At 42.0% G+C, this 14,807-nt stretch overlaps 1 protein-coding gene across 2 annotated transcripts in view; it reads right to left on the reverse strand.

The window, feature by feature from the left end:
- Positions 1-355: 355 nt before the first annotated feature.
- The window catches only part of CIDEB (cell death inducing DFFA like effector b), a 55,412-nt gene continuing 40,960 nt past the window's right edge, over positions 356-14,807 (reverse strand). Inside the window, exons 4-6 of one of the 2 annotated variants that reach the window (XR_014980062.1) lie at positions 5,897-6,087; positions 1,274-3,016; positions 356-1,214 (exon numbers count right to left, since the gene is read on the reverse strand). Coding sequence is in view for 1 of the 2 variants with exons in the window: in XM_085649752.1 (XP_085505878.1) it covers positions 2,881-3,016; positions 5,897-6,087 (327 nt within the window). In the remaining variant the exon portion in view is untranslated. Of the gene's footprint in view, positions 3,017-5,896; positions 6,088-14,807 lie in introns of both variants that reach the window. The other variant, XM_085649752.1, reaches the window with a different exon arrangement.

The raw sequence follows: 14,807 nt of genomic DNA on the forward strand, positions 1-14,807 counted from the left end.
ATCCGGTATGGCATGGGTGGTTATGATGTGATCTGCACCTGTCTTTTTAAAGTGGCCTTTTCACACATATATGAGGGGTCACTAAGTCTTGGCATGTGCCACGTCACCGGATGAGGTGCTTAAACTGCAAGCACATCCTACCGAAGCTGCAAAGGACAAAACAGACGACTCTGACGGAAAAGGGTCACTACATCTCTCAATATATATTTTACTCGAGTTCTGCTTGCAAGCAACAGCCTGTAAAGTGATGAGCTTCGCATATGTTTAACATATATATTTAGGCCGAAGCCCACAAGTCGTGTACAAATTCAAGCAGCTGTAGTGAAAACATAGCTACGTCACTTACGGGAAACCATTTGAACCACAAAGTAATGCCCTTTATTAAGCTATTGTATATTTGCAAATGCAACACAATCATTCTTTCCAAGCTGAAATGTGGCATGTTTACAAGCACGCCTACCAATGAATCAAACATCTTCCCTTTTAAAACTGCATATTTTGGAAAGTAATTTTTCCCTCAACACTGTTTTTCTCTCCAGGAACAAAGCCTACTTTATTGATACAGTTATGTAGTGTTTCTACCAACCACCTGATAAGAGAGCGACAAATATGCTTTTTATAAAGCACACACTGTACGTTGAGTGTTTCAAAACGCTTTTGATTTAGCAGCCCATAAAAGTGATGGTTGGGCCATTGGGAACTCCCGCTCGCCAAGACAGACGCCACTTCTCTCATCATGGGGTATATTTACAAGAGATAGCGCCAACAGAACACCACTTTTAGCGACATTCTGGTGGCACTATGCCATTCTCTATATGTATAAAGCAGTGTTAAGCCACTTTTTATGGCTTAATGCTGCCTTGTAAATATGGCCCCTTTACATGCATCACTTAATGTGAAAGGGGCGTGCAATGGGTGTTCGCTGTGGTCGTTCCACCGCAATACCCATAGCTTTTTGACACTGCCCCAGATTTACACGGATCTGTAAATCTAATGTAGCACTAAAACGAATGCCATGCAATTGCTGTCGTCAGATTGGCGAAACAAGTAGAAAAACTTTCATTTCTCTTTGTTTTTACTTTTTTCTATGTGTGCTGCACTCTGCAGCACACAAAAGAGCAAAATGCCATTAACGATTGTTTATGTGCCAGAAGGTGTCTCTTCCTGCACTTCTACAATCATTTAATAATGATGATTTGCTACTTCTATGTGTGCTGCATAATGCAGCACACATAGAAGTAACAAATCGCCATTATTGATTGTTCATGTGCACATAACCAATCATTCCCTGCAACGCAGGCACCCAAGCACTATTGTGTAAGGGTGCCTGCATTGGTGCTCGGCAGCTAATTTTGCGCTAGCACTCGGGAAAACACAGGGGTGTGCAGTATTGTTGTGAATACGGTGCATCCCTGCGTTTTGGAAATGAGGGAGTGTGGTGCTGCCAAATTTGGCACAGCTCCGTGCTCCAACATTTCCTTATACAAATGCTCAGAAGAGACCCAAATGCCACAAGCCTGCCTATCTGGGTGAGAAAATGCATGCAACTCCTGCCAATCTTTTGCAATTAAAAACGACTTCATTTCACCTTTTTCCCTCTCAATAATTCCTGTATTTAAAGCAAGTAAGAGCAAAACTAAAATTCGAGGATTATGGTCTGTAAATCACCTTAAATTGCATTCTAAAATGCTGGCTTCTGTGTGAGAAGGTGCTGATGTGTGAGCCTGTCAAGGATGGGACTAGAAACTCAAAACCATCCTACGCTTCCCATCTGTAAAGGACCATCTTCCTCCATTATATAGAATAGCAGTGAATGTCATCCTAGTATGACCATCTAGGAGTGGACCCAATCCCAGATAGCCTCGTCCAGGAGAGCACAGAGGACATTATCCTACCCTTGTCATCTAGGAGAGGAGTAGGCTCAATCCTGCACTCCCTCATCCATGAGTAAGCAATGGATGCCAACCTACAATCGCTATCTAAGAAAGCGGTGGACCCAATCCCACTCTCCCTCGTCCAAGAGACGAAGAGGACGCCATATTACTCTCATCATCTAGGAGGGGAGTAACCACAATCCTATACTCCCTGGTCCAGGACAGTGCAGAGGACGTCACCTACTCTCCCTATTTAGGAGAATGTATAACCCAATCCCACACTCAATTGTCCACGAAAGAGCAGAGGACACTATCCTACTCTCTGCGTCTTGGAGAGTGGTGGACCCAATTCCACACTCCTTGTACAGGAGAGCTCAGTGGGTGCCACCTTATTCTTTCCATTTAGGAGAGTAACTGAGGCTATCCTCCGGTCCTTCTTCTAGTAGAGACCAATGGGGGGCTCACTACTTTCCTTGATACAGGAAAGATCTCGACTCTGTCTAGGCGACAGAAATAGCCTCCTATCTGCACTCCCCGACCAAGGAGAGAATAATAAATGAAATCTCTCTTCTACCATCCAACATCTAGGAGAATGTAGCAGGGACTCCCATACATTAAGAGCATAACTGTTTTTGTCACTTTAGCTGATGATCAAGGCCAATCCATTTGGAGGCTAGGCCATACCTTATAGAAACTAATTTAGACACATTGAGTTTATGACATTTGATTAGACTGGAAAAGCATTTGTTATGATGGTTTTGGTCGTCAAAAACTGGAAATAGTGCTGACTTCTGCAAAGAGGAAATCAGCAGGTATACATCATTGTGAGATATTGAGGGATCAAACCATTAAAAATAATGGACTTGGGCAGGGGAGGGGTGGGAAATTGGGGATGTAAACTAGTTGTAAATAGCAGAATGTGTCTAAATTTAGAAAAAGTCCTCATTTCTGCTCCTTCTGCCAGCAGGTGTACAGAAGCTCAAGTCTTTGGTCCAGTTGCCCCTCCTCAGTCTTCATATTCGATGATCCTGGATGGCTGCCAGTGCTCTGGGCCCTCGATGAGACGTCTCAGGTAGCTGGAGGCGGTCAGCAGAACATGGCCGGCTCCTTGCATTACTGTTGTGATTACACGCAGGATCTCCCTGGGTAAAGAAATCAGTTGTCACCACAGGGAGGACAAAACATTACTAACAACCATCCCCACCACAACAAGGCATTAAATGACTGGCTACTTCCTCTGCTGTAAAGCAAGCCAAAAGAACAATGGCTTCTGGGGCGATACAAGGGCAATGTGTTGAACCGGGAACAGCAATAAAGCAGGGAGTTCTCACTTGGTTATTTCATGGAAATGGTGGATATTTGTATGTTAAGGCCAGAAAAACATTGAGAAAAGGAACAAAAGCTACCCTTTCCCCTTCCAAATAAAAACCTAAACCAAGAAACAGGGATATAACTTCATCTGGGGTGATTGGGGGTGTTACACCCCTCTAATAAACGTATTCTGTAGTAAGTAGTTGTTTACAGGTGTTTTACGTCGGGTGTGGTGAGGTTTTTGTAGGATTTCACTTGGGGTTTTTTCATATATATGGAGACAAACCCCCCAACCAAGTACACTCTTCTTTCTGTTTTAAAGGTCTTACAAAATGGTTATTTTACAAAATTTGAGTTATAAGTACTCTTCTCAATCTGCACTCCTTTCCCTTCCTACTCCTCCTTAAGGCCCCTCCTCTGGCCCTGGTTCTCGTACAATATATTTTAACCAAGGGGATTGTTGGGAAATCTGAATCTCACTCCTCCCCACCCCCCAGACATACTGACCGCGCTACACCCTTGCCAAGAAAAACAAGAGTAAAACAATCCAAGTGAACCTGGAAGCCTTCTAGACAACCCCCTGCCAGAATATTCATGTTAGACAAACAAAGGAACAAGTTCCAACTGGTCTATGAGTGACAAGGCCTTCTAGAATGTTAAAATTCTAACAACATGTCGGTTGTGAGTTTTCTATAATATTGTAGTATTTCGGTATTTAGACAACAAACTGTAGTAGTGCTTGCTGTGGTATACACTAGTAGTATAGGATTACAAGTTCTAAGGGGGTTGGTACTTGTGCAGGTTGGTTTTGTTAGCTGTAGTAAATGATGTAGTGGCACTGGATGTGGGTGGTGACATAGAAACTTAGATTACTGAAGGTGATGAAACAGACCTGGCTTTGGGGGGCAGTGTAGGGTCTCTGACTGTGATGGACAATATAGCACCAGTGGCTGTGCGGATAGCTATGTAGGGTCTCTGACTGTGATGGTATGGCTTTGGCTTGTGCTGCCTCTGGTGATTGATGAACGGTTGATGGCTACAGGCCAGAGTGCAAAAGGGCAGGGTGATGGAAACAGGGTTTCAAGTGCTCGCTGTAGGAGGTGGTTTAGTAGATATGGCATGCTATGTGTGGTGGGGATAATGGAGGAGTCCGAACTATAGGGAATTGTGATGGATTCCTGGTTGTAGAAAATAGTGCAATGTTGTGGGCTGTAGGACATTATATAGATGATCCATTACTAGGGATAATATGGAAGTACTGATTGAGGAAGGCAGTATGGTCACTCTTGCTATGTGGCATAATAGAATAGCGATGGATCAAGGTGTAGTAGCACTGGCTGAGAGGGACTTCTTTGGAGCCCTGCTCTGGGTTTAATTGAGTAATAACTATGTGGGTAAATGTTGAGAGACAGAGATATGGCTGGAGAAGATTCTGCTATTGCGCTTGTGGTGAGGTTTGCCATATTAGTCTTTGCCTTGGGCTAAGTCATAAAAGTGGTTGCTGTTCATGATGAAGTAAATTAGTTCCCTGTAAGCAGTGGTGTAGAAGACCTGGACTTCGAGGATGATGCGTGAGCCCTAGCTGAAGGAGAATGAGAAGGAATCTGTTCAGGTACAGTGTAGTAACCCTGTTGTGGCAGTTGAAAAAGGGAACAATTTTGTGGCATTGAATATACAAGATGGCTGCCCAGAAAGAAGGACTTCCATCTCTGACTACAAACAGGGATATGAAAAGATGTGTGTGTATGAATCTGGTTGGTATGACAACAATGTCTATTGGGAAGGTGCTTGAAGGTATGGGGCTTATACTGCAGACTGTAATGGAGAGTAAACTAACTCATTTGCTTCAATGACAGTCTTGTGCCCATCCGATGCAGCGTCTACCATCGCCATCAGTATACCTTTATGATGCAGTACTTAGATGCATTTTAATAAGCAGACCCCATTACTCCTGTTGTGTTCAAGTGTGCACACTACTTTAGATCTTAGTATGCCCTTAGTATACCTGTACCGGCGCCCAAATAAACCATAGCGTGTTCTTCACTGCAGTTACCAGTATACTCAAGAATAACCTCCAAAGCACCATCTAGTCTACCAATATGCAGTTTCCATTTCTCCCACTAAACCCACGTATACACTTTAACTGCAACCCTAAAACTACAATGAATGTTCTCCCTTCAGGGCCGGACTGGCCGTAGCAGGCACCAGGCGTTTCCCTGGTGGGCCAGAGGGATGGGGGCCTGTTTTGTACCCGCGGGGCCTGTTTTGTTATTGGGGCCGGCTTTGCAGCAGTGCTGGAATATCGGCCCCCTGTAACAAAAGCAGGAGCGGTTAATCTCACTAGCACCACCCCCTGCTCCCGGGGTAGGTCCGAGCAGCAATCTGCCAGGGCTAGTTGATGTTCCCAGTCTGGCCCATCTCCCTTTCAACTCTTAGTACACCTACTGGCAATCTCCAAAACAGCCTAATTTCTCTCTCCAATTTCCACACCACTAAAACCAAGTCTTTCAGACCTCAGTATGCTTAGGTGTAGTGTACACCACAGCCTAACACAGTTTAACACTACACTACACAAAACATGCACAGTGTCCTGCAGTAAATGATAGCAATGTACCCCTTCAAGGTCAGTTTACTAATATATCACAGCTTTGGGAAAGTTTACTTTGTACTGTTGCGTTATCTGTGAGGTGCTCTTTACAAGTGGTCCTCACCTGATCACCTTCTTGGGGCCCAGGCAGCGGAAATCACAGCTCATGGAGTACAGCCCGTAGAAGGTGGCTTTGATGTTCAGACTGCCGAAGAGATCCCGCGGATTCAGCCTGTAGATGTCGAAGGTGATACGTGCAATGTCCTTGCTGTTCCGAGGCTTTTCCTTGTTCAAGGAATACGAGAGAACCCCATTCTGGAAGACAGTGGGAGAAAACAATAACATTTAACTCCTTGTAATTCTACTGTACATTCCTCGAATTCAATATAGCCTCAATATCTGATGCAATAAGGACAGGACTTAGCAGCAGAAATGGACACTGATCTGGTAAATATAGATATCTTTGCTCTAGATTTTACCCCCCCCCCCCCCCCCCCCCATCTCAGAAGCATTAACTTCAGGCAGGTAGTACACCCATCAATGCAAAGTTTTTAAGATACAATCTGATTATGTAACTACTGGATATCTAGTGTGGATCCAACCCTCCTGGACAAAGATCAGAGGAGGAGCACATCATAAAAGTGTTGCTGTGAGTCGCAAGTGTATGACTTCCAGAGCCTTAATCAGATCTAAATGCTTAGTTTTGGGGTTAACCAGGTTTAAAATTTTAATCTTGATTATTAAAAGGAAGATTATCTCTCTTCTCCTTATAAAGCAAATATAAAAATGTTATAAGCAGAATAATAATATTCGAGCTACAGTTGTGTGTGATTAGGAAATTGAAACCCCTGAAATTTCACAGACACAATCTAATGAAGTCCTGATTCAAAGAATAATACAGCAAGAGATGCGCTCTTGCATATGTGAGACCCTAGAGCGAGTTCCGAACAACAAGAGATCACCCACCTCCTACGATGAGGACAACCACAGTCCAGAAAGCTTGGGGGGCCAGTTCTGGAGTGATTGGGCTGTGACTGTGGCTGTTTGTGTTACTTGGGACTGCCCCCTCCTCCCCCCTGAGGCTGGTCTGCTTTAACTGCCAGGGCTGGTTTGCGTTCTCAGTCTGGCTGTGCCTCCACTCACTCCCTCCACGCTCATAGATGGGTCACTACCTAGTAGGATTCTCCCTTGCACTTCCCGTTCCCACATTTCCTAAAGCTTGCCTCCAAAGGCCAGAAATGTTGTTTTATCAAGAAGAATTCAATCTCCATTGGGCATAATACAGAGAGAGCGAAACACGTGCATCATCTACATTCGTAATAGACAAGCATATAGATTGCACTAAAAAATGTCAAACCTGAATTAAATTCATTCTGGTCTAGTGATAATAACATTCAAAGGAGATTGAGTAAATATTGTCACTGCAGAAAATGTCTTTGTTGAGCCTATCCTACAAGCATGTAAATATTATATGTTTTTATTTCATACATCTTATTAAGTCAATGCTCAAAGGTTGGCACCTGTGCAGATTGCCTCAGTTGTGCTCTAGTGATCTTGCAACAAGCATTGCCGCAAAAATAAATGTTCTCATCCTCCAAGTTCACCCGGATATTTGTAATTCATAGTCCAATTAAGTTATTAGTTGACTTGGGGGTCATATGTATCAATTCATTTTCAGTTGCAAACACTCCCAATTGGTGTTTGTGACCGCAACCTTAAACATTTTTTTTTACAAATCCCGTTTTAGGAGGGCCCCTGTGTTTGCCGCCCACAGTGGTCTGATCAAAGAACATAGTGGTGAATGTCTTATAATGGTATTGTAAATTGTGTATAGTTCAAGCTGACTCCACGTTAGAACCGTGCTGGCCATCTTGCAATAGTAAAAACAAAGATACAGTGTGGATAATATCATGGCATGATAGCCAGCTAATTTAGATGCAGCGGCTGTGTAGGTTTCAGTACACTGCACATGAAGTGAGCGTCAAGCAAGTAGCTCGTCACCACATTCTTTTGGGCAGTAGCATGCTATAAAAATGAAAATAAAAAGGAATGGCCCTCATTTTCAGATGGATGTGCACATGTGATCAGACATATGTCGTCACTTACAGGGCAAGAGAGCCAATGACTGAAGTGGACTGACCAATTACCCATGCTTTAAGCTGTCAGGGAAAATTACACCCATATAGACCAGTGGCAGGAAAGAGCTAACCAAATGAAACTTTCTTAATTTAAATGGATGCATATTTGTATCAGTGTGTATGTGTGTATGTATATTACCTACTGGCGGTCGCCAGTAGGTAGTTATAGTTAGGACCTATTTTCCATAGGAAATCCGCAACATTCTATTTGGAATAACGTTGGCGCCGGTTGACGAATCCTCGCAAAATTTTCCAAACTTTTGGCCAGCTCCGCTCCGCTCCTACTCTGAAAAGTTTTGCGGTGATCCGTCAAGCGGGGGCCGAGAAAAAAGGAGGGTCCCAAAACACGTTTTCCCCATGCAATTTCCCATAGGATCTGTTGTCGCAGCTACAGCCGGAACCGCTGAACGGAATGACACCAAATTTGGAAAAGAGGTAGTCCCCAGTTCGGACTTGTGCCTTTTGCATATATGGTGTGAATCCGTTCAGTAGTTCCTGAGAAAATTAGAGTTAAAGTACATATATATCTATGGCCTCGGAGGATCCGCGCATCCTACCCGCACCGTAAGCGCACCCTCCCCGAACTGAGCGTGCACCCTCCCAATCGCGCGCTGAATGCTAATTGGCTGTCGAGTGTCTCTCTACATTCAAAATCAGAAACTGTTGGCGGCCATTTTCTGCCTCGGTAGAAGCGAGGCTGAAGAAGCAAGGGGAAAAAGTGTGTAAAACATATAAAGGGGACAGAGTGGAAATACTCTGACCATCTAGAGGGGGCCCCCTTTTAAAAAAAAAAATAAAATACGGCGAAATGCGCGCACGATGCGCGCATCCTACCGCGTTGGATGCACGGATTCTCTCGCGGTGGGTGCGCGGATCCACGGCAACGTTTTTTGAAAAACGACAAGAAATTATTGGTTGTATGACAACTTTCCACACTGAAAGATAGGGTGTATATTTCTGTTTTTTAAAGGTATGATTGTTATTGGTTAACAAAAACAGATTGAACATTATATATGATAAGCTGATATGTTGAAAAGTCAAGCACACTTCCTGTGTAGGAACATTGTGTGCTGAACTTGTGACCTGTGAGCTCAGTGCAGTGTTCCATGACCTGTTTATATGGTAATAGGCAGAAGGCAGATTGGGGGAAGGGTTGAAATGTATTTCAGTTGGAAAGGGTTGAAATGTTTAACCAATAGAAATGTGTTTGCTTTTGAGTTTATGTGTGAAGGATTGTGATTTGATGTTTACATGTATATGTGTGGAAAATGAAAGGGAAACTTTTCCATTCTTTGCTTTTGCTGAGAGGTGCACAGTGCAGAGTGATTGATATACTTCTTAATCTACAAAATAACTTGAAAGATGAGTTTTTTAATTGTGAGGGGATGTATGTAGACTATTTTGATTTTAATCAGACTAATGTATTTCTCCTGCTAAAGTGTAGGGAGTACTTTTTTTCTTTACACTCTTATTGACAGTGTGTGCATGTGGAAACCATTATGTGATAAGCATTTGTGTTTTTCATGTGTTGGTAGAAAGATAACTGTGCTGTTTTTATATTTTGGTAGAATTACAAACCAGTCATTGTTTATGAATTTGTGAAATGAGTTATGTTATGTTTCTATACTAAAATGTAGTACTACTTCTAGATGAAGAAATGTGTTTTGGTATAGTGCAAGGGATAGTGTTGTTTGTCTAGAATCACACAGTGAGTCTGTGTGTATTTGGGAACCATTGTGAGAGAAGCATTTGGTAATATCGTGTATTTGCTGACAGATAAATGTTTTAACTTGTCATGTTGTGAAGTTTTAGTAGCATTAGAAGCCAGTTATGGCCTATGCTTTCATTAAATGAGTCAGGCATTGACAGTAAATTGCAGTCGTGAAATATATAGATTGTGTGCAGTTCCCTTACCATTTGCACTGTAGTGAATGAGTTTTGGTAAACTCCTAGGGATAGTGGTGCTTGTCTAGAATCACACTGTGAGTTAGTGTGTATTTGGGATCAGTGTGAGAGGAGCATTTGTTAACATCATGTATTTACTTACAGATAACTGTTTGAAAACCTGTCATGTTGTGAAGTTTTAGTAGCATTAGAATCCAGTCTCTGCTTATGCGTTGATTAAATGAGTCATGCTTTGACACTGATGTGCTGTACTTAAATATGTAGATTGTGTTCAGTACCATTAACTCTTCTAGTCTAGTGAATGAGTTTTGGTAAACTCCTAGGATAGTGTTGATTGTCTAAAATCACACTGTGAGTGTGCATTTGGGTAAGGATTGTGAGAGAAGCATTTGGTAACATTGTGTATTTGGTGACAGATAACTGTTTTAAAACCGGTCATGTTGTCAAGTTTTAGAAGCATTAGAAGCCAGTCTTTGCTTATGCTTTGATTAAATGAGTCAGGCTTTGACTCAAAAGTGCACTCCTGAAATATGAAGATTGTGTGCAGTTCCCTTATCACTTCCACTGTAGTGAATGAGTTTTGGTAATCTGCTAGGGATAGTGTTTTTTGTCTAGAATCACACTGTGAGTCTGTGTGCATTTGGGAACCACTGTGAGAGAAGCATTTGGTAACATTGTGTATTTGCTGACAGATAAATGTTTTAAAACATGCCATGTTGTCAAAGTTTAGTAGCATTAGAAGACAGTCATGGCTTATGCTTTCATTAAATGAGTCAGGCATTGACAGTAAATTGCAGTCGTGAAATATATAGATTGTGTGCAGTTCCCTTACCATTTGCACTGTAGTGAATGAGTTTTGGTAAACTCCTAGGGATAGTGGTGCTTGTCTAGAATCACACTGTGAGTTAGTGTGTATTTGGGATCAGTCTGAGAGGAGCATTTGGTAACATCATGTATTTACTTACAGATAACTGTTTTAAAACCTGTCATGTTGTGAAGTTTTAGTAGCATTAGAATCCAGTCTTTGCTTATGCGTTGATTAAATGAGTCATGCTTTGACACTGATGTGCTGTACTTAAATATGTAGATTGTGTGCAGTACCATTAACTCTTCCAGACTAGTGAATGAGTTTTGGTAAACTCCTAGGATAGTGTTGCTTGTCCAAAATCACACTGTGAGTCTGTGTGCATTTGGGTAAGGATTGTGAGAGAAGCATTTGGTAATATCGTGTATTTGATGGGAGATAACTAACTTGTCATGTTGTCAAGTTTTAGTAGCATTAGAAGGCAGTTATTGCTTATGCTTTGATTATATGAGTCAGGCTTTGACATAAAAGTGCAGTCCTGAAATATGAAGATTGTGTGCAGTTCGCTTACTACTTCCACAGTAGTGAATGAATTTTGGTAAACTCCTAGGTATAGTGGTTGTTGTCTAGAATCACACTGTGAGTCTGTGTGCATTTGAGAACCACTGTGAGAGAAGCATTTGGTAATATTGTGTATTTGCTGACAGATAACTAATTTCAAACCTCTCATGTTGTCAAGTTTTAGTAGCATTAGAAGCTAGTTTTTGCTTATGCATTGATAAAATGAGTCAGGGTTTGACACTAAGGTGTTCACTGTGGCATAACTGAAAATTTAAAAGTTTTACCTAAGCACTGTCCTAGAAGTAGTCTGATTATTTAGTCAGTTTCTCAGTACCAAATAGACTGCTTCAAATGTCTACGCAGTATGCATGTAGTGTTCTAACATACTATACACTTGTCTTTTACACCTTCAATTCCCTAGTCAGTATCCATACACTTTCAGGAAACATCCTGTCACTTCCTTTGCAGCCCTCTAGAGACCCATTTAACAGCATGTACTAATCAATTCACTGTGCCAAAACCCAAACACTTATAAATTCACAAAGAAACTCTCTTTCCAGTACTCTAATGATTCATTCACTGCCTAAGTATTCATGCACTGAGCCAGGTCTTAGCACTTCACTTCCAGCAAACACCCTGTCACTCCATTTGCACTCCTCTAGTGACCCATTCAGCATCATGTACTAATCCATTCACTGTGCCAAACCCTAATAAATTGACCCAGGCACTCTCCTTGCAGTACTCTAATCATTCAGTCAGTACCCAAGTACTCATTCAGTGACCCAGGCCTTAGTATACGGACTGCTTCCAACCCTTATCCACTATGCATGCAGTGCTCTAACCACCTACACAATTGTCTTTCTAACCTTCAATTCCCTAGTCAGTATCCATACACTTCCAGGAAATACCCTGTCACTCCCTTTGCAGTCCTCTAGTGACCCATTCAGCACCATGTACTCATCCATTCACTGTGCTAAAACCCAAACACTTATAAATTCACCAAGATACTATCTTTGCAGTACTCTAATCATTCAGTCAGTGCCTAAGTGTTCATACACTGAGCCAGGCCTTAGGACATGGACTGCTTCAAACCCCTATGCACTATGCATGTATTCTTCTAATCACCTAGACACTTGTCTTTCACACTTTCAATTTTGTAGTCAGTATCCATACAGTCCAGCACTTGTCACTCCCTTTGCAGTCCTCTAGTGACCCATTCAGCATCATGTACTAATCCATTCACTGTGCCAAAACCCAAACACTTATAAATTCACCAAGGCACTCTCCTTGCAGTACTCTAATCATTCAGTCAGTGCCTAAGTATTCATGCACTGAGCCAGGCCTTAGCACATGGACTGCTTCAAATGCCTATCCAGTATGCATGCAGTCCTCTAACCACCTACACAGTTGTCTTTCACACCTTCAATTCCCTAGTTAGTATTCATAAACTTCTAGCAAACATCCTGTCACTCACCCAGTGTGTCTCTTTATAGTACTGTAATCATTTAGTCAGTTAGCATGTAGTCTTTTAGTGAGGTAGGCTTTAGGGCATGAACTGGTTCAAAGTAGAATGCACTATGCATGTAGTGTTTTAACCATCGTCACACTTGTGGTTCAGGGCTATAGTTTCTTAGTCAGTTTTTATATAAAATGTGTTTGTACAGTAATGGAATAGTATAAATTTGAAAGTTATTAATATACATTTATTTGTGATTCTTTTTTACAGATACAGAACTGGAGTGTTTCTCATCTGTTTGCACTCTTCTCGTGCAAGATTGTTTGGATGAAGGGTCCTTAGGTGTTTCATCATACTTCCTGTGACGCACGAGTATTTTTTGTTAGGATCCCCCCATAACAGAACTCTTTGGCAAATCTTGCGCGTGATGAAGGTGTCATTGGTCTTTGTTTGCCCCTTGGAAAAAGTAAAACATTTCTTCACCACTGAAGAAAAACGTCTTCTGCAAAAAAAAATCCTCAGATTCGGTAAATATTTTAAAGCGGCAACATTTGCAGTTTTTGTAAGTTAAACTTATAAAATTTTGTTAGCTGTATGCAATATATATATCTGTGATTTGTTTCTTGTGGTATTTTGTTGAGAATACCATATTAGTTTTTTTTTAACAATCTTTCTGATTTTCCAGGTCTGTCGTCGACATCCGTGGTTCCCACAGGAGTGTTCCGCCTTGTTGTTTTGTATTATTGTTGTTACATTTTGTTTATTAGTTTATTGTTTATATTTATGTTAATAAAAAAATTACGTTTGAAACTAGTTTATCGTTTATATATTTATTATTATAAAAAATAAAGTTTGGAAAAAAAAATAATAATGTTTTTGGTTGTTCTCTTAACTGCTGTGTGACTCTTTCTTGTTCTTATTACTGTTATTTGATGGAGTCCACCATGGTGTTAAATTTTGGGGCACTTATCGCTGGAATACTGGTGATATATGAAGTTTGCACCAACTTGTGAATAGTGTGTTACATTTATCTCCACTTTATTTCTGTTAAAGTGCTGATAATGAAATGGAGAGTAGCCGTTCCCGTGCAAAAAGACACGAGGTGCACCTTTGCGATTTATTCTAAATACTAAAATCCTGTATTGTATTGCACTGAGGTATTGGCTGCACTTACAGTGTACACACAAAATCTATTAAGAAATGTCATTGTATTTATATTGATTGGGAATAGTGCGTCACGTGCTGGATCTTGACGAGATACACTGCTCAGTTCGTATATTGTTGTGCACACGAAAAACATCACATCACAACTTTCACACCAATTGCAATGCGAAACAAATTCCGGCGATAAGACACGTCAGCACCGGGGATTTTACACCTGCTTTCTGCTGGTGTTAAGCAGGACAACTACCTGCACCATGAAAGGGAACACAGCCAAGAGCCACACCAGAACACCCACAGTCAATGAGCATGATACAGGGATACCCATGAGGGCCAGAAGACTCATCTCAACAACTCCAGGACCGCCAATGCCCCCCAAACCCACATCTTAGTAAGTGTGTCCCTGTGGTCATTGTCTTAGCATGATAGGCACGAGCCCTGCAACATCACAGTTTGCTGTCACCTCAGCGTTGGCAGTGAGCCTGGATGTGTAGCTACGTACGCATCCTCCTGCATGCACAACTGGCGTGTTCTGGTCTGTCGTTCAGAGGTCAGTGCAGGGGTGTGCCTATCCGGCAAGGGGAACGGGGTGTCTCGGACATGTCCGTGTACAGGAAGTGCGGTAAGTGTGTCTCTGTGTTCTGGTGTGGCCTGTTACAAGAGCCGCGTGATGTTGTAGTTGGAATGTAGCAGGACATGCGCAAATAGGCATTACAATGGCGTGCCGTACGAGTGCACGAGATACCGTACAAAAGTGTGGGGGCTCATGGGAGGGAGGAGCAGGCGTTTGGCAACATAACACACAGTGAAGTCGACCATGTGCCACATGCTGGGCATCTCATCCATGATGACCATGGTCTCAGACATCCCACAACACCAACAACAGGCCTTTGTATACATCCTGTATGAATGCAGCGTGGTTTTAACTTCTATGCTCGTTCAGTGGTGTGATGTTGGCAGGTTGTGTGACTTGTGCTCCTTGTTGGTGTGTTTCATTTTGGCCATTGTT

Source organism: Triturus cristatus, chromosome 3_2 (assembly GCF_964204655.1).
Source record: "Triturus cristatus chromosome 3_2, aTriCri1.1, whole genome shotgun sequence".
Taxonomy (NCBI): domain Eukaryota; kingdom Metazoa; phylum Chordata; class Amphibia; order Caudata; family Salamandridae; genus Triturus; species Triturus cristatus.